The 25,845-nt window shown below is 40.8% G+C and overlaps 1 protein-coding gene across 1 annotated transcript in view; it reads left to right on the top strand.

Annotated features, from left to right (window-relative positions):
• SHROOM3 (shroom family member 3) overlaps positions 1–25,845 on the top strand; it is a 304,609-nt gene that overhangs the window by 79,990 nt on the left and 198,774 nt on the right. Inside the window, exon 2 of the mRNA XM_079154292.1 lies at positions 21,185–21,339. Within this exon, the coding sequence (XP_079010418.1) occupies positions 21,185–21,339 (155 nt within the window). The remainder of the gene's footprint in view (positions 1–21,184; positions 21,340–25,845) is intronic.

Here is a 25,845-nt window from a genome sequence, read left to right as displayed (position 1 = left end):
AGTGGTTGCTGGCTGTTTTAGAATTAGGTGGGAAAGGGCTGGGGCTGTAACTCAGTGATGGAGAGCTTGCCTAGCTAGCATGTGCAAGGCCCTGGGCTTGGTCCCTAGCACCACACACACACACACACACACACACACACACACACACACACACAAGAATTGGATAGGAGCATTTATGACAGGCTCTGACTTATGACAGCTCTGGGTTTGAATTTTGTCGCTGCTATTTATAACTTTGTGAACTTGTACAACTTATTTAATCTTGCTGATGTTAGTCTGTATTTTGTTTGTTGACAAAACACCTTATATGTACTGGTGAAAATTCGAGGACACTCTGCAGGCCCAGCTCCTAAGAGATAGTAGGTGCAACCTGAGGTGTTGGTTCTCTTCCTTCCTCACTTTTCCCTTCCTTTGCTTTCTTGCTGATGGTACTTCTACTGTTGTATCCCTCACTCCCAGCATTTCCAGGGTCTGGCATCAGATCAGAAACCTTCTTTTAGGGATGATTGAAATAACCAAGCCAGCTTCCAAGCTGAAGGAGTCACTTGGTCACTTACTTTAACGTGTCTTGTTATACTTCTCAAAGTGTTTTATAAAATATCTCTAATCTTACCATTTAAATAAGTGGCTTAAAAAAGAGACATCAGTTTTCCTACCTTTTGGAGGAGAATATAAAAGACTGAACATAACCTTAACATTCATTGGACAATATACGAAATGACATTTTTCAAACTGTTTTACATGCATTAATTTATTTAATCTTCATGACAATCCTATGAAGTACTATTAACTTTATCTCACAGGAAGGGAAATAGGCACAGAGAGATAAATAACTTGTCGAAGTTCACATAACTTCCAAGCTTGGGCAGGATTTGAAGCCCACAGTCTGGTTGCATGGCTTAACCACAACGTGGCCTTGGATATAAGTAAACATATCATCTTGGGTCTACAGAGTGAAGGGCTCCTTTTGCCAGTTACAGCTCAGGCATCTTTCTGGCCTCCAGAATCTCATGCAGCTTGTAGATACTGGTAGTTCACAGTGGAGACTAATAGAATAGGACAGCTACCTTTGAGAGGAAGGGAGTCTTGCATCTCTCCTTGTGAGATTTATTACCCTGAATCCTTCCAGCACAGCCACCCCTGAGAATTCTTTTGCAGAGACAAAGTTGGGACTTCCGAGATAATAGTATTAACAACCACCCTTATCACATTTCAACCCTGCTTATTACAAACCACCTTCCAGTATTAATATTAAAATCATAATGACACAACCATAAAATCTTTTGACATCATAAATCTAAAAGTATTGGGGAAACTTTGAGAAACAAATCATTCAAGAGAATAAAATCAGTCTCATGATTCTCTGGCTTGTGTGAACTTTTCCTTAGGAAGCAGAATATCTAGCTTAAGAGCAAACCATTAGGCACTCATCTTAGAACAGAACTATCTACTTTTTCACATTGTAGTCTCTTTACTCAGTGCTAGAGACCCCATAGCTAAGCATTGTTGGTAGGGTGAGAGATGATCAACAGATGGTCATTTAAAATATAAAGAGATGCTCACTGGGTGTGATGGCACATGCCTGTAATCCCAGAGACTCAGGAGGCTGAAGTGGGAGGATCACAAGTTCAAGGCCAGCCTGGTCAATTTAGACAGATCTGAGCAACTTAGTGAGACCTATCTCAAAATAAAGAATAAAAAAGGCTAGGAATGTACCTCAGTGGTAAAGTGGGTTCCATCCCCTGTACTGCCAAGAAAAAAAAAAAAAAAAAAAAAATATATATATATATATATATATATGTAGAGAGAGAGAGAGAGATTTGAAAGATTTGGCATTTTTCTTCTCATTGCCACTCACTTTAGTTTGTAACCACAGGAATTTCTCCCAGACCAGAAATAGGGGAAACTAAAGCCTGATTATTTAAATATGTCAGTAACTTTGATATAAATCTGATGAAAAAAGAGTTGGAATTTGTTAGCTAAAATGAGATGGGAATGTACATGTTTGTGTGTGCCAGTGTGCATATTTAACTATGAGAGTTCTATTTCTATTTCTATTTGGTAATAAAGTGGACTTTATGTATGTGTAAAGTACTTGAAGTACACATGCAATTTGTAGATTTTGTTTATTTTCCAAAGACACAAGCTCTCTATGATGAGGTTAGTGAAAAGAAGTTCTCTCCTCTTATTTGTAATATGTTTATATAGATATAAAAAATAAATATTCTAGCCTGTAATCCCAGCGGCTCAGAAGGCTGAGGCAGGAGGATGGTGAGTTCAAAGCCAGCCTCAGCAAAAGCAAGGCACTAAGCAACTCAGGGAGACCCTATCTCTAAATAAAATACAAAATAGGGCTAGGGATGTGGCTCAGTGGCAGACCGCTTGCCTAGCAAAAGTGAGACTCTGGGTACGATTCTCAGCACCACATACTAAAAAAAAAAAAATGAATAAAATAAAGTTCTATCAACATCTAAAAAATTTTAAAAAAGGAAATGTTTTATACATATATATGTTACATATGCAGAATATATTATACTTCCATGAATAAATACAGCAGAATTTAAGTTCTGAAAACATTGTGATTTAAATAGAAACAAATAAGGGCAGTTCAGCGATTTTTTTCTTAGAAACATGAAGGAAAAAAACATGCTAAATTGCCTGAAAATATTTGCAGTATGGTGTAAAATACAAATAAATACCTTTAAATTAAAAGAAAGTGCCTGCCTTAGTCTTTGATCTGAATGGAGTGAAAAGAGGGGATCTTAATAACTTAAATTACAGGTTTTTTAAAGTATTTTTTTTAGTTGCAGATGGACACAATACCTTTTTTTTGTTTATTTAGTTTTATGTGGTGCTTAGGACCGAACCTGGTGCCTCACACATGCTAGGCAAACACTCTCCACTGAGCCACAACCCCAGCCCACAGGTTTATTTTTGGCTCATTCTATATGTCCATGATGTATCTGCAGGACAGTAGCTCATTTTCCTACTCAGACACTAGCTGACAGAGGGACCAGCATGTCAAACATCATTAGTCACAGAGGGAAAGGAAACAGGGAGAAGTGTAGGTGACATGCTTCTTCTGCTCAAAACACACTGAGCAGAAATAGTTTCATGGTTCCATCCAACAGCACAGGTTCTAGCCTAACACTCAGCAAAAGAGCATTTCCCCTGTAGCCAAGGCGGAAAGCCAGGAATACCTACTTGCTGAAGAGTATTAATGACAGCTTTGTGTTCATTTGGCATTTAGCATGCATTATGGTTTAGATTTGGAAATGTTTCCCCAAAAGCTCATGTTTTGGAGACATGGTCCCCAGTATAGCAAGGTTCAGAGGCGAGGCTTTTAGGCAATGATGAGAGCTGTAACTTTGTCAATGAATCAGTTCATTTAATGGATTAATTTGAATGAACTACTGGGTGGTAATATAGGCAGATGAGGCATGGCTGGAGGAAGTGGGTCACTGCGGACATGCTCTTAGGAATTTATATCTTGTCCGGGGCTTCTCTACTTAAGTGTTCTCTCTCTCCCTCTCTCTCTCTCTCTCTCTCTCTCTCTCTCTCTCTCTCTCTCTCACTCTCTCTCTCTCTCTCTCTCCTTTCCTTTTCCTTCCTGGTTGCCCTTCCACCATGACATTCTGCCTCACTCAGGTCCAGAGCAATGGAGTCAGCCAACCATGGACTGAAACTGTGGCCCAGAATAACTTTTGCTCCTTTAAGTTGTTCTTGTCAGGCATTTTGGTCACAGTGACAAAAACTAACTAACATAGCATGGGACACTGTTAAGCTAAACGCAAGGCAATTTAGAAAGACTGCTCTCTATCTTCTTTGATTTCTTAGTAGCCAGTATGGGCTTGCATCCTTTCTTTATTTTTCTTTTTTAATTTTTATTTAAAAAAAAAAATTGACTTGAGTCCTTTTTAATAGTAGATTTCAATACCATTATTTCCAGTTCTCCACAATGACTTCCTGTTTTTATATTATGCACCAGGACTTTTCTATCAAAGCATGTTTTTGCTGTGCTTTGGCCACCAAGAAGCTTAGAGCCAGATTTGCACTATAGTCTTTATTATCTGCAGTTAGTACCAAAAGAAGTTTGTTTAAGGGAATTAACTTAATGTATTTACTTTTTGCAGTATTGGGGATTGAACCTAGGTAGTACTGTAACATTGAGCTACATCCCCAATCCTTTTTATTTTTATTTTGAGACAGGGTCTCATTAAGTTGCCTAGGCTTGCCTTGAACTTGTGATCCTCCTGCCTCAGCCTCCCGACTAATTGGGGTTACAGGTGTGCACCACTGCATCTGACTGGGAATTCACTTTAAATCAAGGACCAAAAATGATTTTAAATTTTTTTATAAAGTTGCAAATCAAGACAAATGACTATGAAAATAAGCTGATTTAATCTTCCTTAAAAAAAAAAAAAAACTACAAATAAATTCTCAGAATGAAGAATGTAATCAGGTTGACAATCTGGATTCTAATTTCTGTACAAAAATTTAAGATAACTCAATGGTTTATATTTTGCCTTATTCGAAAAATATTCAAGTCAACTAAGCCTTTGATTTGCATCTTATTTGTTTGTGGTATTGGTTGTTTGACTTCACACGCCCAGGCAGACTGTAGAGACCTTGACAGGACAGCAGGAGATGAGACTCAACTGCCAGTGCTGTTTGAGTGTGGCCTCATTTTGTGACTGGTCTGTCGGCCAGTGCATATTTTTGAGTTAGGAAGACTTGGCCTCTCATGAAACCTTGTAACTGTGGAGACCTGGGAGTGATTACCCAGCTCGATAATGAGAGCCCCGCATGTGTATTTCTTGCAATCATTCTTACTCTTGTTTACTTATTTTATTACTTTCCCCTCTTTTACTCAGGTTCCTCAACTATTTCCTTTCCTCTTTTCTATTTCTAAGGAGTTGCCTCCCATCTTCAGGAGGAAAATAAATAGACAGAAACAAATACTGACAACTTAATTTTTAATTACCCCCAAACTTGTTTTTTTAGCATCAACTATCTCAGGGAAGACAGGGTCTGTGACCTTTTCTCAAAGCAGTGAGGAAAACTGAGTGACCCGGTTGGCTTCAGTGAAGCTTGACATGATCTTACCTTTGTGTTCCTTCCTCCAGTGAGCAGTAAATCAAGAACTTCAGCATGTCTTGGTTTTCCAGGGCCACAGCTCATGTGAATATTACATAGGGTGTCACCGGGTAACTTCCTGCCCTGGGACCTCTCTCTGAAACAAAAACTTCCTTCCGAAGGAGAGACTGTCTCCTCTTTCATTTATAAATCAAGTTATCTCTTATTCTTTGACTTGAAGAAAATGATCTCTCTCCTCTTCCCAGTAAATTTCTTCCCCTTGTTCTCTGCAGTTGGTAATGTAAGTATTGTGGCAGAAACAGAAAAATATCAAATTTATTAAATAAAACCATGTAATTCATAAAGCACATCTATAGAACCCTTGCTAGGTGATGGGAAATTTCTGTCTTCATTCACTTGATGCTTACCCCAGCTCTCTGTGGTTTGTCTTCTTGGTTCCATATTTAGAGTAGAAATCCAGATGTTCAGAGTAAATGCATATTTTGCCTAAGATCACCCTCTTTGGAGATTGGACTTCAGACCCATGTGGTCTGAGTCCAGAGCTCCCACTTTTTATACATGACATTGCCTCAATCTCTCTTCTTTTGCTTCCCATCCAGGTTATGAAACTTGGAAAAGAGTAACATACCACCTACCTAAAAAGTAACAAAAGTTTATGTAATTTTTAATATCAAGTGGTATGTACGTATTAAAAAAATATGGAATTTTCTTTTGGTCATCTTGAATGTGAGAAAAATGCATTTCTGTTTGCAAGGCATGGTCTCAGCGATGTGCAGAACACGCAACATTATCCACACTTTATATAGATGAGGGGCCCAGCCTGGGTCCTGTAGGTGAAAGGGACAGAGTTGGGGTTGGAGCACAGGATTCCTGATGCCCTGCCTGCTGTTCATTCTGCTGCCACAATACATAGCATTTTATGACCCAGTAAAGGAATCTTCTACCACATGAGCCTAAAGATTTGGGGTTAGCTGAGAGCAGGTGGGGACATGGGAGGAATCACATCTGTACCCTTGAGCCACTCAGTGCAACTCACTGAAATGCTTCTTTGTATTTTAAGACCAGCAGTTAGTTCTGGGTTTCCCCCACAAATGCTGGTTAATTTCATACAACCTGAGAACCAGAAATAGATCATGGGAGAAACTTTCATTTATTTTACTCAATTTCATTGTCCCTGCATTATGTATGGTTCAAAACCAACAATGTGCACCAGGTTATCTGTAGTGATCATTTCCAAAGAGTAAAAAGCAATACTGGAACAGCGTTGTTCAAGAGATTCTTAATGTATTTCTTCATCTACTTATCTTTTTTATCTTTCTATATTCTACTTATTGCCTTAGTACCATTATTACACTATCAGAGAGTGTATTTCTCCTCAAACCATCAACAGCAAATAAGTTGTAGGTTATGTTGTGTTAACTATGAGCCTTGAACACCCCCTCCCTCCCTGTGCTCCTGCCTAGTCATCATCAGGGAACAAAAATAGTCGGAAAAGGAAATTCAGTCATTTAAGAGTTTAGAAATAATGTGCAAGTGAAATTCACTTGTGGTAGATCTCTGCAGGATAAATTTGATTTTAATTAAACTCTAGATAGAACTGTAAATGGCATATGTAACTAGAAGTCATTATGGGTTCAGTTTTCTGTAGCAAGGCCATCTCCCTGCCCCAGGGTAGTGTATGCCAAAATTTTTTTTTTCTCAGGGGTAAGCTGAGAATTCTGTTGGACCTGTAAGCCCCTATAATAGGTTCGAAGTTCTTAGGATCCCTGAAAGACAAAGATCAGCACACAGCAGTGTGGGGTGTCAGGTCTCTGAGGCACTTGAAGGATTAGGCAGAGAAGTGAAGAAATATTAGTGTACAGAAAAAGATCTGGAGGATTCTCAGAGGCAGCAGGCTGGAGAATGTGGGCTTTGAAATCAGAATCTGAAATTCCATTCCCACCTCTCATTTTACTGACTGTGCAACCTTGAACAAGGTGTTTTGCTCCTCTGAACCTTAGTATTCTCATTTACATAAAAAAGCAATTAACTGGGTATAGTGGCACACCCCCTGGAATCCCAGTGACTTGGGAAGCTGAGGCGGGACGCTGAGGCAGGAGGATTGCAAGTTTGAGGCCAGCCTGGGCAATGTAGCTGAGAACCTCAGCAACTTAGTGAGACCCTGTCTCAAAATAAAAAATTAAAAGTTCTGGGGATGTAGCTCAGTGGTAGGATGCCCTGGGTTGCATCCTGAATATGAAAAAGGGGGGGATAATAATAATCTTAAGGGGACTTTGTAATAATAAAGACGATACCATAAACTCATTGGAACGTGAAACACTCAGCAACTGGTAGCTACAATGATGAGCTACAGTAAATATTGAGTGCCCACTGCTCTATTTCCCACACTGTTCTGGGCACTGGAGATACAATAGCCAGGGGATACAATAGCAAACCAGACAGATGTAAGTCTCTGCTCCCATGGGGCTGGCATTCCAGGGGGAGACAGACAAGGAGCAAGACACATAAATAAAATATATGTCATGAATTACATGCTGAATAAAAATTAAAATTGGGGAGGAAGATAAGTAGCATTAGGGGAGGTTAGAATTTAGAGGTGCAGAGCTAGGCATGGTGGCACACACCTGTAATCCCAGCAGCATGGGAGGCTGAGGCAGGAGGATTGTGAGTTCAAAGCCAGCCTCAGCAATTTAGCGAGGCCCTAAGCAACTCAGTGAGACCCTGTCTCTAAATAAAATACAAAAAAGGGCAGGGGATGTGGCTCAGTGGGCTAGTGCCCCTGAGTTTAATCCCCATTACCCCCCACAACAAATTTAGAGGTGCCGGGTTGGGGTGTAACTGGATGGTAGAGCACTTGCCTGGAGTGCCTGAGGTTCTGGGTTAAATCCCTAGCCCCCCCCACCCCGACCCCCTCAAAAATTTTAAAGGGGTAGGTAGGAAAGTCTTCTTCCAGTTTTTACGTATTTAAATTTGGATACAGACCTGGTTGGTGGAGTTGAGGGAGAAAGTCAGATGGTTACCTGGGGAAAAGCATGTTAGGCTGAGGCACAGCAAGTAGTTGCCTGTGAGGACTGTGAGGCAGGAGTGTCCCTGACATATACCATATGTCACTAGGCAGTCAGGGGCTGGCACTGAGCAAGCATGGGCCGAGCAGCACTCGTCACAGAGCCAAGGGGCTCCAATCCAAGCAGCACCCGTGATGCACAGGGATGACCGGTTTCTACTCTTGAGTGTGGCAAGAAGGGGGTCGTGAGAAGGGGCATGACCTCATCTAGTTGAAGTGGTAATAGGTTGCCACCTATCACATGCTGTGATCAAGGTAATGTGAATGGCTTGCTTGGAAAGATGGAAGACAAGGCTGGGGAGGCAGAGTGGAGGTGTTTGGATCTGGAGAAGCACAACATTGGCCCAGTCCCCAAAGGGTAACTTCATTCTTCCTCATTTCGATTGAGCCAGAAGGGTTAAGGGGGCAGGAAAGTGATGGGCTGGCACCCTGCTCCTCCCAGGACTACATCCAGCTGCTGCCACGGGCACACAGAACACCTGTATTTCAGGTGAACTCCCCCCCCCCCCCACGGTGCTGGGGATTGAACCCAGGGCCTTGTGCTTGCAAGGCAAGCACTCTACCAACTGAGCTATATCCCCAGCCCTCAAATGAACTCTTATCACAGCATGTAAAACCTGGTGCTTGCTTGCTTGCTTTTTCTTTCTTTCTTTTTTTTTTTTTTTTTTTGGTAGTGGGAATTTACCCCAGAGGTGCTTTACCACTGAGCACATCCCCAGCCCTTTTTATTTTTTATTTTGAGACAGGGCCTCACTGAATTACTTAGGGCCTCACTGAATTGCTGAGCCTGGCTTCAAACTTGTAATCCTCCGGCCTCAGCCTCCCAAGCTGTTGGGATTACAGGTGTGTTCCACAACCCCGCCCCCCGCCACCGGCCTATGTTTATTTCTTTAAGGTCAGTTGCTCCAAAATGTATTTAATAAATCTTTATTGGTCACCTATTATGTGCAGGCCCTATAGTAGGTTCTAAATATGGGTAAAATATTATAAATAGTTTTAAAAACACACACCAACCCCTCACATATCAGAAAAAGAACAATGAATCATCAAAAAAAAAAAATCAGCTTATTATGTGTGGATAAATTTAGTATTTGAGAGGGAGAAAGCACGCTTAAGGTTTAGGCTTCACTGTGTGTTTTCACATTTTCTCCTTAGTTTATAATTTGGGATTTCCCACCCAGTTGTACCTGGTGTGTTATCTGAATTCATTTAACCTGTTGACAGTCACATTCTTGGAATAAGTAAATTCTACACAGGTGAAATTGAACAAACAATGCCAGTGACCTCTTTAGCTGCTCAAGTATTGGTCCAAAGTTTAAAATAATAAACTTCATTTCTCACTGAATCCTGTTGACAGACAGGATCAGCAGGGTGCAAGATTAGAAAGAGTAGAATTCTCTTTGATGAATAGGTCAGGAAGATTATTGTTAAATATTTTGTAAATATGCTTTTTTAAAAAAATGTCATAACAATGATTTTAGATAAACTTCAAGAACAATCAACATCAACCTAACTCAGCTCCAGGATATTGCAATCAATCGTGCTGTTACCAGGGCATCCATGAAAGCACATCAACATTTTAATTTATCACTTGTGGTAATATATGGTGACAACATTATAGATTAAGGTAAGTCACAGCCTTGTTCTAGCCAGTATCTTCAACTCGCTTGGCAACCAGGTTTAACACTGAGTGGCCAACAAATAGCAAATCCACTGACCCTGGTGCAAACAAGTGGAAAGGTGGGGGTGGGGGTACAGCAGCAGTGAAGAAGGCAGGTGGGGGTCTTAGGTAATCCACACACAGGGATAGCAGCTTTAACCCAGATAGCTGAACTGAGGTAGATGAGGGGTCTCCTGTTCACTAGAAATTGCCTGACCTCCCAGGAAGACTTGTTTATATGCATCGATCAGAGGGCTTTTGAGAAGAATCCAGTCTTGTTTGTATCACCAGAGTCTCTCTGACATGCCACAGGGAATGTGTATTTTCTTAAAAATACACAGATGTGAAATATACTAAAAACATACTAGAATGTGAACTCTAGGAAAGAAGAGAGTCTGTTTCCTTCATTGACATCTCCCCAGTGCCTGACAATGAGAGATGCTCAAAAAATATTTATAGAATGAATGGAACAAGGTATTCCAAGTTTCTAACTTTAGGAGTTTAAAACTTAAAAGAAGAGACAGGGCATGATCTGAAATACCCATGACAAAGGTGGTGACTAAGGCTTGTCTCAGACAGAAAGAAATCAGGAGAGAGAGGGAGAGAGAGATGAATTCAGTTTGGGGTATAAGGAGAATATTTGTAATAGAAGAAGGGTTTAGAAGGGAAAAAAAAGGAGGAAGAGGAAACAAGAAACTGAAAATATAGGAGTTTGTGTGAAAGATCAGTGTTGGAGAAAAGAATTAAAAGTTATCTATGGTCATAATTCAAATCCTGAGACAGCATGAGTCACTGAGAAAGTATGGAGAGATGTGAGAATCCAAACATGTAGTCGGGGCGGGTGGTGGGCTCAGAGGTAGTGCACTTGCCTAACATTGCCATCCTCTGCAAAGCAAAAACCAAGCAGGCAGTAAGTGCCAGCTAGTATGTGATAAATGCCATTTCAAAAAATCATCCCAATCCTCACTTTCTCAGTTTCATCAATTGACTTTGAAAAGGTAAGCCTTTTATACCTAAAAGGCTAGTGCAACAGGAGCAACTTGTGAGAAACTCTATAAATACAAGTTACAGAAATCGTTGATGAGAATAGTGAACAACAGTGAAATCGTGACATTCTTCCTCCTGTTTGCATTCACATTAAAGCCATCATAAGGACGTGATAATAAGCTATACAACGAGCTTTCTTGACTTCCTTTTTCATATAAGGAGTTGATCATACATATCCTAGATCTCATTTTATTGAAATTGTTGAGAGATAATGCAGAGGGAATTCAGTTCCACAAACCGCACCTTGAGCAGAACCACATCTATTGTGTTCCACCTTGTACCCTAACTTTAATCTCTATACCTGCTCAGTAAATGTTGTTGAATGAAGGAACCAATATTTTCGGAGGAGGTCCTGTGTGCTAAGCTCAGGGGAGGCATTCTGGCAGAAGTAAAGAGGAAGTCAAGAGTTCACAGTTCAAGCTGGTCAGGGAACAGGCATCAGGCACAGACGTAAATAACTTTGCCCAAAGGTGGTGTGATAACCACAGCTGCAAGTTAAAGTAGTATCAAAATAATAAATTATTTCAATGTCACATTGTAGTTTATATATTATTTGAAATGGAGGGGATCAGGGAAGGGATTATTATTTGAAATGGAAGCAACGGGAGTTATTACTTCTTTCTTTTTGCAGTGCTGGGAAACAAACCTAGGGTCTCTTACATGCTAGGCAAATGCTCTACCACTGAGCTACATCCTCAGTCCAAGAGTTTACTTTTTAAAGGACAGAATGCAAGGGGCAAGGAAGTAAGGTGTGTGCTGAGGAAAGGCCTGGAAAGCTTTGGAGGAGATGGAATTTGAACTTGACCTCAAAAGATGGGTAGTAATTATAGCTAAACTTTATTGAATACATACTATGAGTCAGTCACTGTTTAAGCACTTTATCTGCATGAACTCATTTAATCTTCACAATATATGTGGTTAAGTACTATCATTTTACAAAAGAGGAAACCCAGGAAAAGTAAGGTTTAATAACTTCCTCAAAGACACGCAGCTATTAAGAGGCAGGGCCATATGGTCTGGTTCCAGAGCACCCACTCTTGACCATTATAGCATACTGCAGCTTTTGTAGGTGTCTAAGAGGCCAACCAAAGGTGGAGAAATCCAGGCAGGAGAAAAACCTGAGCAACTGATATAGAGGCCTGGATATTAGAGTGTGCTCAATACGTAAGAGCAGTAGTGAATTCGCAGAAGGTGAGTAGTGAACTTTAATAGGATGAGATGCATAGAAAAGCAGGAAGAAATGACCATCAATACAGAATGGCTAAATACACCAAGATATTTCTACACTGTACAATATCATGCAGTGAATAACCAAGATGTTATTATGGTTATTTTATTACTGGCAATATCTTCATGATATATGGTATATAAAAACAATAGCTACCACTTTTGAGGTCTTACAGTAAACCAGCTGCATCTAACAATGCATGTGGTATACCTCATTAATGCTCACTGTAGTTCTTCTTTTAACTTTTTTTTTTTTTTTTTTTTAGTTGTAGGTGGACATAATATCATTATTTTTTTTTTTGTGGTGCTGAGAATTGAACCCAGTGCCTCACACGTGCCAGGCAAGTGCTCTACCACTGAGCCACCACCCCAGCTCCCTCACTGTAGTTCTGCTAGGTGCGTAATATGGTTAGTCCCATTTGTAGATGAGTTGGCGGAGGCTCAGAGAGAATTCGTAACTTCCTCTCAGCGATCTGACTTCTCAGACTCTTAATTACCTCACTTTAATGCCTCTCATCAAGTGTGAAAAGAGGCTTGAGGAGGTATGTGATGTGGGATGTTATTTTTGTGAAAAGGAGAAAAAAATACACATGAAATGCATAAACTGAACAGCAATCAGTGGTTATCTTTTTTTTTTATTGTAAACAAATGGGATACATGTTGTTTCTCTGTTTGTACATGGCGTAGAGGCATTCCATTTGTGTAATCATAAATTTACATAGAGTAATGTTGTTTGATTCATTCTGTTATTTTTTTCCCTTCCCCCACCCCTCCCACCCCTTTACCCTCTATACAGTAGTTCCTTCCTCCATACTTGCCCCCCTCCCTAACCCTAACTCTAACCCTAACACTAACCCTTCCCTCCCCCCCATTATGTGTCATCCTCCACTTATTAGCGATATCATTCGTCCTTTGGCTTTTTGAGATTGGCTTATCTCACTTAGCATGATATTCTCCAATTTCATCCATTTGCCTGCAAATGCCATAATTTTATCATTCTTTATGGCTGAGTAATATTCCATTGTATATATATATACCACAGTTTCTTTATCCACTCATCAATTGAAGGGCATCTAGGTTGGTTCCACAGTCTGGCTATTGTGAATTGAGCAGCTATGAACATTGATGTGGTTGTATCTCTGTAGTATGCTGATTTTAAGTCCTTTGGGTATAGGCCAAGGAGTGGGATAGCTGGGTCAAATGGAGGGTCCATTCCAAGTTTTCTAAGGAATCTCCACACTGCTTTCCAGAGTGGCTGCACTAATTTGCAGCCCCACCAGCAATGTATGAGTGTACCTTTCTCCCCACATCCTCGCCAACACCTGTTGTTGCTCGTATTCTTGATAATTGCCATTCTAATTGGGGTGAGATGGAATCTTAGGGTGGTTTTGATTTGCATTTCTCTTATTACTAGAGATGTTGAACATTTTTCCATATGTTTGTTGATTGCTTGTAGATCTTCTTCTGTGAAGTGTCTATTCATTTCCTTAGCCCATTTGTCGACTGGATTATTTGACTTCTTGGAGTAGAGTTTTTTGAGTTCTTTATAGATTCTGGAGATTAGTGCTCTATCTGAAGTATGATTGCCAAAGATATTCTCCCACTCTGTAGGCTCTTTCTTCGCATTGCTGATAGTTTCCTTTGCTGAGAGAAAGCTTTTTAGTTTGAATCTATCCCAGTGGTTGATTCTAGCTTTTATTTCTTGTGCTATGGGAGTCCTGTTAAGGAAGTCTGATCCTAGACCAACAAGGTGAAGATTTGGACCTACTTTTTCTTCTATAATCTGCAGGGTCTCTGGTCTGATTCCGAGGTCCTTAATCCATTTTGAGTTTAGTTTCGTGCATGGTGAGAGATATGGGTTTAGTTTCATTCTGTTGCATATGGATTTCCAATTCTCCCAGCACCATTTGTTAAAGAGGCTATCTTTTCTCCATTGCATATTTTTGGCCCCTTTGTCTAGTATGAGAAAATTGTATTTATTTGGTTTTGTGTCCATGTCCTCTATTCTGTACCATTGATCTACCTTTCTATTTTGGTACCAATACCATGCCGTTTTTGTTACTGTTGCTTTGTAGTAGAGTTGAAGATCTGGTATTGTGATACCCCCTGTTTCACTCTTCCTGCTAAGGATTGCTTTAGCTATTCTGGGTTTCTTATTCTTCCAGATGAATTTCATAATTGCCTGCTCTATTTCTGTAAGGTACGTCATTGGAATTTTAATTGGAATTGCATTGAATTTGTATAGCACTTTAGGTAGTATGGCCATTTTGACAATATTAATTCTTCCTATCCAAGAACATGGAAGATCTTTCCATCTTCTAAGGTGTTCTTTAATTTCTTTCTTTAGTGTTGTATAGTTCTCATTGTAGAGGTCTTTCACCTCTTTTGTGAGATTGATTCCCAAGTATTTTATTTTTTTCGAGGCTATTGTGAATGGGGTAGTTTTCCTAATTTCTCTTTCTGAAGATTCATCACTTATGTATAAAAATGCGTTGGATTTATGGGCATTGATCTTGTAACCTGCTACTTTACTAAATTCACTTATGAGTTCTAAGAGTTTTCTGGTGGAATTTCCAGGTTCCTCTAAATATATAATCATGTCATCAGCGAACAGGGATAGTTTGAGTTCTTCTTTTCCAATTCGTATCCCTTTAATTTCTTTGGTTTGTCTAATTGCTCTGGCCAGAGTCTCAAGAACGATGTTGAATAGAAGTGGTGAAAGAGGGCATCCCTGCCTTGTTCCAGTTTTTAGGGGGAATGCTTTCAGTTTTTCACCATTTAGAATGATATTAGCCATGGGCTTAGCATAGATGGCCTTTACAATGTTAAGGAATGTTCCCACTATCCCTATTTTTTCTAGTGTTTTGAGCATGAAGGGGTGCTGTATTTTATCAAATGCTTTTTCTGCATCTATTGAAATAATCATGTGATTCTTGACTTTAAGTCTATTAATATGGTGAATTACGTTTATTGATTTCCTGATGTTGAACCAACCTTGCATCCCTGGGATGAAACCCACTTGGTCATGGTGCACTATCTTTTTAATATGTTTTTGTATGCGATTTGCTAAAATTTTGTTGAGAATTTTTGCGTCGATGTTCATTAAGGATATTGGTCTGAAATTTTCTTTCCTTGATGAGTCTCTGTCTGGTGTAGGTATCAGTGTGATATTGGCTTCATAGAATGAGTTTGGGAGGGTTCCCTCCTCTTCTATTTTATGGAATACTTTGAGAAGTATTGGAATGAGCTCTTCTTTAAAGGTTTTGTAGAACTCGGCTGAGAACCCATCTGGTCCTGGACTTTTCTTTGTTGGTAGGCTTTTGATGACTTCTTCTATTTCAGTGCTTGAAATTGGTCTATTGAAATTGTTTATGTCTCCCTCGTTCAGTTTAGGCAATTCATATGTCTCTAGAAATCTGTTGATGTCTTCGAAATTTTCTGTTTTGTTGGAGATAGATTTTCAAAATAGCTTCTAATTATGTTTTGTATTTCACTCGTGTCTGTTGTGATATTTCCTTGTTCATTCCGAATTTTAGTGATTTGGGTTTTCTCTCGTCTTCTCTTTGTTAGTGTGGCTAAAGGTTTATCAATTTTGTTTATTTTTTCGAAGAACCAACTATTTATTTTGTCAATTTTTTGTATTGTTTCTTTTGTTTCAATTTCATTGATTTCAGCTCTGAGTTTAACTATTTCCTGTCTTCTACTACTTTTGGTGCTGTTCTGTTCTTCTTTTTCTAGGGCTTTGAAATGTGTTAGGTCGTTTATTTGTTGAGTTTTACTTCTTTTATTAAATGCGCTCCATGAAATAAATTTCCCTCTAAGTACTGCTTTCATAGTGTCCCAGAGATTTTGATATGATGTTTCTTTGTTCTCATTTACCTCTAAGAATTTTTTAATTTCCTTCCTAATATCTTCTGTTATCCATTCATCATATAATAGCATATTGTTTAATCTCCAGATGTTGGAATAGTTTCTGTGTTTTACTCTTTCATTTATTTCTAACTTCAATCCATTATGATCTGATAGAATACATGGTAGTGTCTCTATCTTCTTGTATTTGCTAACATTAGCTTTGTGGCATAATATATGGTCTATTTTAGAGAAGGATCCATGTGCTGCTGAGAAGAAAGTGTATTCGCTCTTGGTTGGATGGTATATTCTATAAATGTCCGTTAAGTCTAGATTATTGATTGTGTTATTGAGATCTATGGTTTCTTTGTTCAATTTTTGTCTGGAAGATCTGTCCAGTGGTGAGAGAGGCGTGTTAAAATCACCTAGTATTATTGTGTTATGGTCTATTTGGTTTCTGAAATTGAGAAGGATTTGTTTGACATACATGGATGAGCCACTGTTTGGGGCATAGATGTTTATGATTGTTATATCTTGCTGATTTATGCTTCCCTTAAGCAGTATGAAATGACCTTCTTTATCCCTTCTGACTAACTTTGGCTTGAAGTCCATATTATCGGAAATGAGGATGGATACTCCAGCTTTTTTGCTGAGTCCATGTGCATGGTATGTTTTTCCCCATCCTTTCACCTTTAGTCTATGGGTCTCTTTTTCTATGAGGTGAGTCTCTTGCAGGCAACATATTGTTGGATCTTTCTTTTTAATCCAATCTGCCAGTCTATATCTTTTGATTGATGAATTCAGGCCATTAACATTCAGGGTTATTATAGAGATATGATTTGGTTTCCCGGTCATTTGGTTCATTTTTTAAATTTTATTTATTTATTTATTTGACACAACTTGTTTCCTCCTTTATTTGACAATTCCTTTAGGATAATTCCTTCCTTTGCTGATTTGCTTCTTTGTTTTTCATCTCTTCCTCATGGAATATTTTGCTGAGAATGTTCTGTAATGCTGGCTTTCTTTTTGTAAATTCTTTTAGCTTTTGTTTATCATGGAAGGATTTTATTTCATCGTCAAATTTCAAGGTAAGTTTTGCTGGGTATAAGATTCTTGGTTTGCATCCATTTTCTTTCAGGGCTTGAAAAATGTTGTTCCAGGCCCTTCTAGCTTTTAGGATCTGGATTGAAAAATCTGCTGATATCCGTATTGGTTTCCCCCTGAATGTAATTTGGTTCTTTTCTCTCACAGCCTTTAAAATTCTGTCTTTATTTTGTATGTTAGGTATTTTCATTATAGTGATGATGATCTGGGTCTGTTGATGTGGGTCTGTTGTAATTTTGTGTATTTGGAGTCCTATAAGCCTCTTGAACTTGATTTTCCATTTCATTCTTCAGATTTGGGAAATTTTCTGATAATAATTCATTGAATAAATTGTTCATTCCTTTGGCTTGTTTCTCTAGGCCTTCCTCAATCCCAATAATTCTTAAATTTGGCCTTTTCATGATATTCCATAGTTCTTGTAGATTCTGTTCATGATTTCTTACCATCTTCTCTGTTTGTTCAACTTTGTTTTCAAGGTTAAATATTTTGTCTTCAATGTCTGAGGTTCTGTCTTCCAGGTGTTCTATCCTATTGGATATGCTTTCTATGGAGTTCTTAATTTGGTTTATTGTTTCCTTCATGTCAAGGATTTCTGTTTGGTTTTTTTTCAATATCTCTAACTCTTTATTGAAATGATCTTTTGCTTCCTGTATTTGCTCTTTTAATTGTCGATTGGTGCGATCATTCAATGCTTGCATTTGCTCTTTCATCTCATCATTTGCTTCTCTGATCATTTTAATTATGTACATTCTGAACTCCTTTTCTGTCATTTCTTCTGCCATGCTGTCATTGGGTTTTATTGATGTAACATCTAGATTTGTTTGCAGCATTTTCTTTCCTTGTTTTCTCATATTGTTCAGGTTTCAGTGGACCGCTGAGATATTGCAGATTTCCTCTATTGACTTACAATGTCCCTGAAGATTTCTATATATATCCCTCCTTAGCCTTCAGTAGGCTGAAGTCTTGGAGGAAGTTGATAATGCGGTGCTCCACAAAGAAGCTGCCTCTCTAGGAGTGGTGGCCTTCAGGTGGGGTATAATCCCTGCTAGTGGGCAGAGGTGCCTCCACTTGTTAACCAATGGTCATCCAAAGGGGACCTAGGCTGCGGGCTGAGGCAAGGCCTATTTGGGCCTGAGTCTCTGGTTTTACCGTCCTTGTGGGGAAACCTCACCCGGCAGGGAAAACTCACCCGGTGGGGAGGTCTCGCTGGTCAGTTCCCTCCTAGAGGTTCCCCTCAATTTACAGCTACCGCCTGGGCTGGGCTGCCTTCCTCTGCAAAGTTCCCAGGGGCCCGGCCCTACCTCCTGGGCCTGGGAGCCTCACCCTTCGCAGATGAATCTCCTTAGGCTGCCCCTCCTCAGAGAATCTGCCCGCAGGTCTGGAACCTTTGCTCCGCCCTAAGCCTGTCTCTGTGCGGGTCTTCCACCAAAAAGCCTCCTAGATCCTGGGACCCTGCTCTGCACCTAATCGCCTGGCTATGCGGCCCCTCCTCTGAGCAGCCACCTGTGGCCCCGTACAATCGCTCTGAGTCCCAGAGACCCGCCACACGCCTCTTCCTCCAGACAGCCGCCCAGTATTCCGGTGCGGTCACTAGGAGTCCAAGAAACTCACTGCGTGCCTCCTCCACCCACCAACCACCCGTAGCCCTGGGCAATCAATCACTCCGAGTCGAAGTGACCCTCCCCGTTCCTCCTCCTTCTCCAGATAACCCCCCTAGTGTTCAGGAGCGGTCACTCTGAGTGGCTCTGAATCCACGTGACCCGCTGCACGGGTCCTCTGGGCAACCGCCCGGAGCTCTGGTGCGGCCACTCACGACCAAGTGACCCACCACGCTTCTCCTCCAGGCAGCCCCCCTGTGTTCAGGCGCTGTCACTTTAAGTCTAAACAACTCACCACTCGCCTTCTCCTCTGAGCAGCCGCCTGGAGCGCTAATGCAGTCACTGTGAGTCCAAACAACCCGCCGCGCTCCTCCTCCTCCTCGTCCTACTCTTCCGGGCAGGCCCCGGGGTTCAGAAGTGGTCCAAGTCCAAACAGCTCGCCACGCAGCCCCTCCTCTGGCAACCGCCTGTAGCTCTGGTGTAGTCACCCCGAATCCAAGCGGCCACGCTCCTCCTCCTCCTCCTCAGGGCAGGCCCCGGGGTTCTGAGTCCACACAGCTCTCCTCGCCACTCCTCCCCTGGGCAGCCGCCGGAGCCCCAGTCGTTGCTCCGAGTCCCAGCGCTGTGCCGAGCGGCCTCCTTTTCGGTGCTCCCAGTTGTCCGAGTTCACTGCTCCATGGGGGGAGGGGCGTCTCGCCGGCAGCTCTACTTTACAAAGTTTCCTGCGTTCCGGGACCACCGTCCCATCCGGGAGGCCTTCCCAATGGGTGAGAGTCACCCGGCTGCTTTGAGTTGGTCCCAAGTGTCTCAATATCTCCTCTTTTGAATCCTGAGTCCTGGAGCAACATGAAATGCAGCCACCCTCTAGGCCGCCATCTTGAAACCTCCAATCAGTGGTTATCTTTAGAGAGTAATACGGATGAAACAGGGCTAGGGTCCTATTTCCTTGTCCTCTTACACACATTGTGTGATGTTCTCAGCCTCCAAAATAAATAAATATAAAATAATTTAATAACAAAACAATAGAAGTGTTAATTTTAGTGAGTTTTTTCAGTTATTAAAATAAAAGTTAGACAAGGGCCAAATTTATAAATTTAAACTATTTTATATCATTAAAATCATATATATTGTTAATTGATCTGATCTAAGATATCTTTTTTTAACTTTATTCATTTATTTATTTATTTATGTGGCGCTGAGGATCAAACCCAGTGCCTCACACATACTAGGCAAGCGCTCTGCCACTCAGACGCAACCCCAGCCCTATCTTACATATCTTAAGACCTATTGAAGATTTTTAAATATATGGACAATTCTGGAAAACAATTGTCCAAAAAAGAAAATATGAATCAGTTTCTTCTTCCCTTTCATCGTTATTGACATCCCGCTAGTATTAACATATGGGCACTGGATCAGGCATTATTTACCTCTGTTTAGTCCCAGAGCATATCATCAATTTCTAACATGCTATATCAGTGACATATTTCTTATATTTGTCATTTGCTTCTTCTCCAGAACCTGTTAGTCTAAACACCAGAAGAACCAAGGTTTTTTTCCTATTTTATCCACTATTAGAGCCCAAACAGCAAAACAATTTCTGGAATAATACAGGTGTTGAATATCCTTGTTGAATGAATTATAATTTATTTTATTATTTTTATTGTTACTTTATTTTTAGAGCAGTTTTAGGTTACGGTAAAATTGAACAGAAGGTACAGCGATTTCCTATATACCTCTTGTCCCCACCATCAACAACAGTGCCGAGGTGCTACATTCGCTGCAGTGGTTCCATTGGTCCGTCATAGGTTACAGCAAGGTTCACTCCTGGTGTTGTACCTTCTGTGGGATTTGACAAATTTACAATTACATGTATCTACCGTTACAGTATCACATTGTTTTATTTACCTAAAAAGCCTCTGTGTTCCACCTGTTCATTCCTCCCTCTCCTCGGTTCCTTAAAACCAAGGATCTTTTTACTGTTTCCAGAGTCTCATGTAGTTGGAATCATAGGACGTGTAGCCTTTTCAGATGGCTGCTTTCATTTAATCAAGTGCTTTTAATGTTCCTCTATTTTGGCTTTATAACTCATTTCTTTTTAGTGCTGAATAAATTCCATTGTCTGTACCACTTTACACATCCAGTGAATTTTAATTTGGGGCCAAAAAATGAGATAAAAAGAACTCAACCTCTAAAAGAAAGGACAAACCAACAAACAAATATTTGCTGCAAGCGCAGCAGTTGTTGGGAGTTGGGATGTAAGAGGGGAGTATTTCCTGAGTGACCTGAGATAATGGTCTTTGGATGCAAATACCTTCATTGATCTGTTCAGCTAATATTTGTGAGCACACTCTGGGTGGTTGGTGCTGAGTGCTGCAGGGTATGGAAAAACAGAAGCCTGTCTGCCTTCTGGAAGCTTTCCCTCTGGTTGGTCAGAGCCAGTTTATCAGACTCTGCAGGAGTCCAGATAGGCCCTGGGACGGTTAGCTGGACCCCAGGCTGGTGGAAGCTCACTTCTGGTTCTCTCATCTCTCTGAGCAGATTGAAGAAGGGGGCAAAGCTGACTTGGTGACCACCAAACTCCAAGCTGGGGACGAGGTTGTCCACATCAATGAGGTCACACTGAACAGCTCCAGAAGGGAGGCCGTGTCCCTCGTGAAAGGATCCTACAAGACCCTCAGACTGGTGGTGCGCAGGTAGGTGGGCACTGGGCCCTACACTTCCTCCCACCACCTCACTCTGCCTCCCCACTGATGGGGGTAAGGCTGGGGAATTTCAAGGTTGGCGGCTGTCTTTAAACCTGTGTAGGGGGTACTTGTGCCTTTTTCCTTTTCCTTTCTTCTTGCCCATCTTGTGGCCCATGAGGAGAAAGTAAAGGCATTTAATTGTGGTAATCATTACACAATGTACATATATAAATCATTAAATTGTACATCTTGAATAGCTATTGTTTTGTTAGTTATACTGCAGTAAAGCTGGGGGGGAGGGTGAAGTTCAACCTTCTCTAGAAGATAATAGGGACGATTAAGTGTACCATTCTACATGTTAACAAAAGATATTCCTGATATTATTTATATTATTATTGGCCAACACTAGACATAGGCCTATTCCTCTGGGTCAAGATTTGAGTAAATCAAGTAGTTTCAAAATGTTGTGGTTTTTGAAACAGATGGATAGAAAGACTCAGAATTATTAGGCTTGTTCCCTGTGTCCAAAAGAGTGTTGAAGGTGTGAACTCACCTTGGCATTGAAACCCAAAGTCCAACTTGAGAACACTGGTGTTTACCTGTTGAAGGCCAATAGTGGAATCCACACTCCTGATATGTTTTGACAGGACTCTAGTATAGCATCACCTCTGGAAAGGCTTTCCCGTTTCCCTGCTGTGAAGATATGCTGCTTTCTAGATATGCTGTCTAGTTGATAGTGAAGTGAGGTTTAAACTACTTCAAAGGGAACCTTTGGAAACAGACAGTTTTGAGGTTGGAATCTGGCTGTTATGGTTTGGATGTGAGGTGTCCCCCAAAAGCTCACATGTAAGACAACACAGGAAGGTTCAGAGGAAAAATGATTGGGTTGTAAGAGTCTTAACCCAATCAGTGAATTAATCCCTGGTGGGATTAATTGAAGTGGTAGGATGCAGCTGAAGGAGGTGGGAATTGGGGTGTGGCTGTGTATCTGGAGAGCGGAGTCTCTCTCTGCTTCCTAATGATATAAGCTGCTTCCCTCTGCCATGCTCTTCCACCATGATGTTCTGTCCTAGGAATGGAGTTGGCCTTCTATGGACTAAGACCTCTGAAACTGTGAGTCCTCAAATAAACCTTTCCTCCTCTATAATTGTGCTGGTCAGATCATTTAGTCACAGCAGTGAAAAAACTGACTTGAAACACTGGCCATGTCATTTGCAAATTATGTGACCTTGGGCCTCTCTAAACTTCCATTCCTCATTGGTAACATGGAAATAATTCCTGCCTCAAAAGAGCACTATAAGGATTTTACTAAATAAAATTTAAGCACATAGTATATGGGCAATATTTCATCATTATTATTCTGGACAGGGTTCAAGAGAGGTTTGTGGCAACACGGAGGAGCATTGCCATATTACCAAATATGCTGGCTGACTGGTTATCTGAAAGCTCCCCTATTATTCCATTTAGCGGCTGGTACCCAGCCTTATAGGTCTAAAACTAGTTACGACTGTCCCAGAGGGCATGAAGTTTAGGTTTGTTAAGTCACATTGTCCAAGCTCATAGGAAACTGAAGAATGTAAACCGGAATGCCAATGCCTTAACTTAGTTGGAGAAAGACCACTCTAAGTGGACCAAGAATCAGCATACTTCATCCCTACAGGAAAAGAAAACAGGAAGCCTAGGTATGGTCAGGCATTGGTGTGATGAACTGTCTCAAGGTGAAGAGCATGGACCTGTGGGTGCCAGTGTATGCTGGCATCCTTTCTGCTGGCCAAATGGCTCATCTGCCTATTGGAGAAGAGTCTGCCAAGCAGCCCAGATGCTTCCGTAAGCGAGTCAGGGCCTCTCTCCTCTGGGCCCCAGAGAATCATGCTACCAAAGGGCTCCTCTCCATTCTCATTTCTTCTGTGTGTCAACACCAAATCCCCTTTCTGATTGACACATTCTTTCTTTAGATATGCTAATGAAATCGATAAGGTTACTGAGCAGTCTTGCACTCTCTGCTTCTGGTGTGGGAAACATTTTGTCTCTAAGATGCCCTTTTGAATATGTCTTATCTCATCTATTATGTGTTGATTTTTATAGTTGAATTCTCAGAGTCTGAGGAAAAGGAAACCGCCTACTTCACACAATCTTAGGGACAGGGATTCTGAGCATGCTTTAGGAGACTCTGGACATTCCTGCCCTACCTTTCAGAATCCCAGTAGAAGCCACTTCACTCTGGATTAACCTGGCTTTGTATTAGCAGAGTTGTCATTGCCCGAGAAGTCTTACCTTTTTATCTTGGCACACATCATTGTCCTGAGATTTCATTTCTTTTGATTTAATTCTTGAAAGAATGACTTCTGATATTTCATTCGTTTTCTTTTTTTCTAAGTGATCTCTGTATTCCAAACAAAATAAGAATAGAATGACCACCTGCAAACATAATAGAGGGAGGGTAGGTCTGTTTCCTGGAGAAATCATTTGTAAAGTCAAAATTTGTATGACAACAGCCCTGGTTCCACCTCCCAATTTAAAGGTTATTTTGGATGGGTGAAGGTAACATCTCCTGGCTTCCATATATAAAAATGCCAAGAATGCAGAGCAGAGGAGAGGTGTTTACATACATTTTGGGGGTATCTCACCCAGTGACTAAAAACAATCAAAAGTAGAAAAAGGCTACAGTGACAAGAGAAATGCAAAGTCTCAAGTGAGTTGTGGGTCAAAGACCTTTGCAATTCCGCTGACCCATAAAGAGGGGAAGGCTTAGCCCTCCCGAGGAGGAGGGAGCCAAGAGGCAGGGTGGCTGCTGCCAGGGGAATGTGTCTGAGGCTTGGTGCACAAAGAGAGAAGGTCCACAGCTGGTGCTGGATAAATGAAGAAGAAATGATCAAATAAGTGGGTCAAAGAAAAGATCTTGCAAAAGGAAAATAAACATCTCCCAGTTGGAGGAAAGCCTTTGTGGCATGCAAGGACAGTACAAAGGACATTAATTAGGAAAGCAGACATGGACACGAATAGGTCAATACTCCAGATCTCTTCTGAAATCAACAGAGAGACTTTATTTGGCAGATATGTATAAAATACTTGTCTAAGAGCCAGGTAACCTTCAGAATGGAAACTGGCAAAGGAAAGGTCTTCAGGTTTCATTTAACATCCTTGAATATGATGCAAATTACTTTTACTGTAGGGAATGTTCACTGCTGTTCATAGATAACCTAAAACACAAATTTTAAAAATGGGAGACTACATCATGTCCCCTCCAGAATTGCTATGTATTCATGTAAACACATTTTTCTTTTCTTTTCTTTTGTGGGTCGGGGATTAAATTCAGGGCTTCACACATGCTAGTCAAGTTCTCTGTATCCCCAACCCAAAACACATATTTTTACCTAGAGTTGAGACTCAGATTTCTGTCCTTAATCAGATCATCAGAACGACACCCACTGAGTGCCTGATCCCAGTTCTGATTTTCTCCCCATTTTTCTTGGTGGATCCAGCCCTTCCAGCCTTCTGCATCAATCCCACTCCTAAATCGGGCAACAATTTTTGTTTTTGTTTATATTTTATTTATGTATTTTTGTTGTTGTTTTTAGTTGGTAAAGAAAAACTTTTGGGTGTATTTCCTGATGACTGTTTTATCCTTTTTGATAAGACACAGGCCAGCCAGGCAAAAGCCAAAGAGAAGTCGTGAGATGGTGGTAAAGATTGAAATTGTCTGGTTTGATGGTATTAGGTACTAGCTCTATGACCTTGGGCAAATCATTTAATCTCTGTGAGGCTTAAATGAGAAATATGAGGGTCCAATATTTAATATGGTAATTACAGCATGCATCAACTAAAAACAAACTGTATATTTGTTAAGTAAATTACTTCTTTGAGGTAATTTCTAGTACTGGGACTGGGGTTCCTGGTGAATGGGAGGAGTGTGGTTGGAAAATGATCTTTCTGGGCAGAGAGAGCAAGCTTCACACAGAGCAGAGGGTGTGGAAAAGTAAACTCCTTTTCAAAGTGGACTCTTCCTCCTAAACCTCTACACCACCTCTTTGAGTTTGGAATAGCCTTAACCCTCCCTGTTTGTTCTGTGGGTTGAAAACCTGTTGGAAAGGGGATGTTTATTTTTTATGTGGCTGAGTACGTGTAGTGTGTACAAGTAGTACTAGAACGCCACATTTTACTGGGAAAAGAGAGATTGGGGAGGAAGGAGGGCTGAATAAGTAAAAAAAAAAACGATGAGCATCTGCCTAAAATATGTCTGCTCCAGGCTGTGTGATTTGTCCTCTGTAGTGACACCAGAGGGACAATTCAGGTCCTATGACTTTCAGCCCATAGGTCTGCCTGGAGGTAAAAATGAGAGAAGTGCATCCAAAGACATGTGGGGACATGCCCCAGGCTACATGCTAGTAGCCAAAATAAGAACCTAGGTCTCTGAGAATGTAGGTTTGGAGGTCTCTGGACACCTCAGGCAGGGAGCAGTCAACCAGTGCTTTCTACTCTGTGGCCTCCCTTTCAGAAATATGAGTGGCTGAAAAA

This window comes from Sciurus vulgaris (assembly GCF_902686455.1).
Source record: "Sciurus vulgaris genome assembly, chromosome: 9".
NCBI classification, from domain to species: domain Eukaryota; kingdom Metazoa; phylum Chordata; class Mammalia; order Rodentia; family Sciuridae; genus Sciurus; species Sciurus vulgaris.
This window is presented reverse-complemented; position numbering and strand designations above follow the sequence as displayed.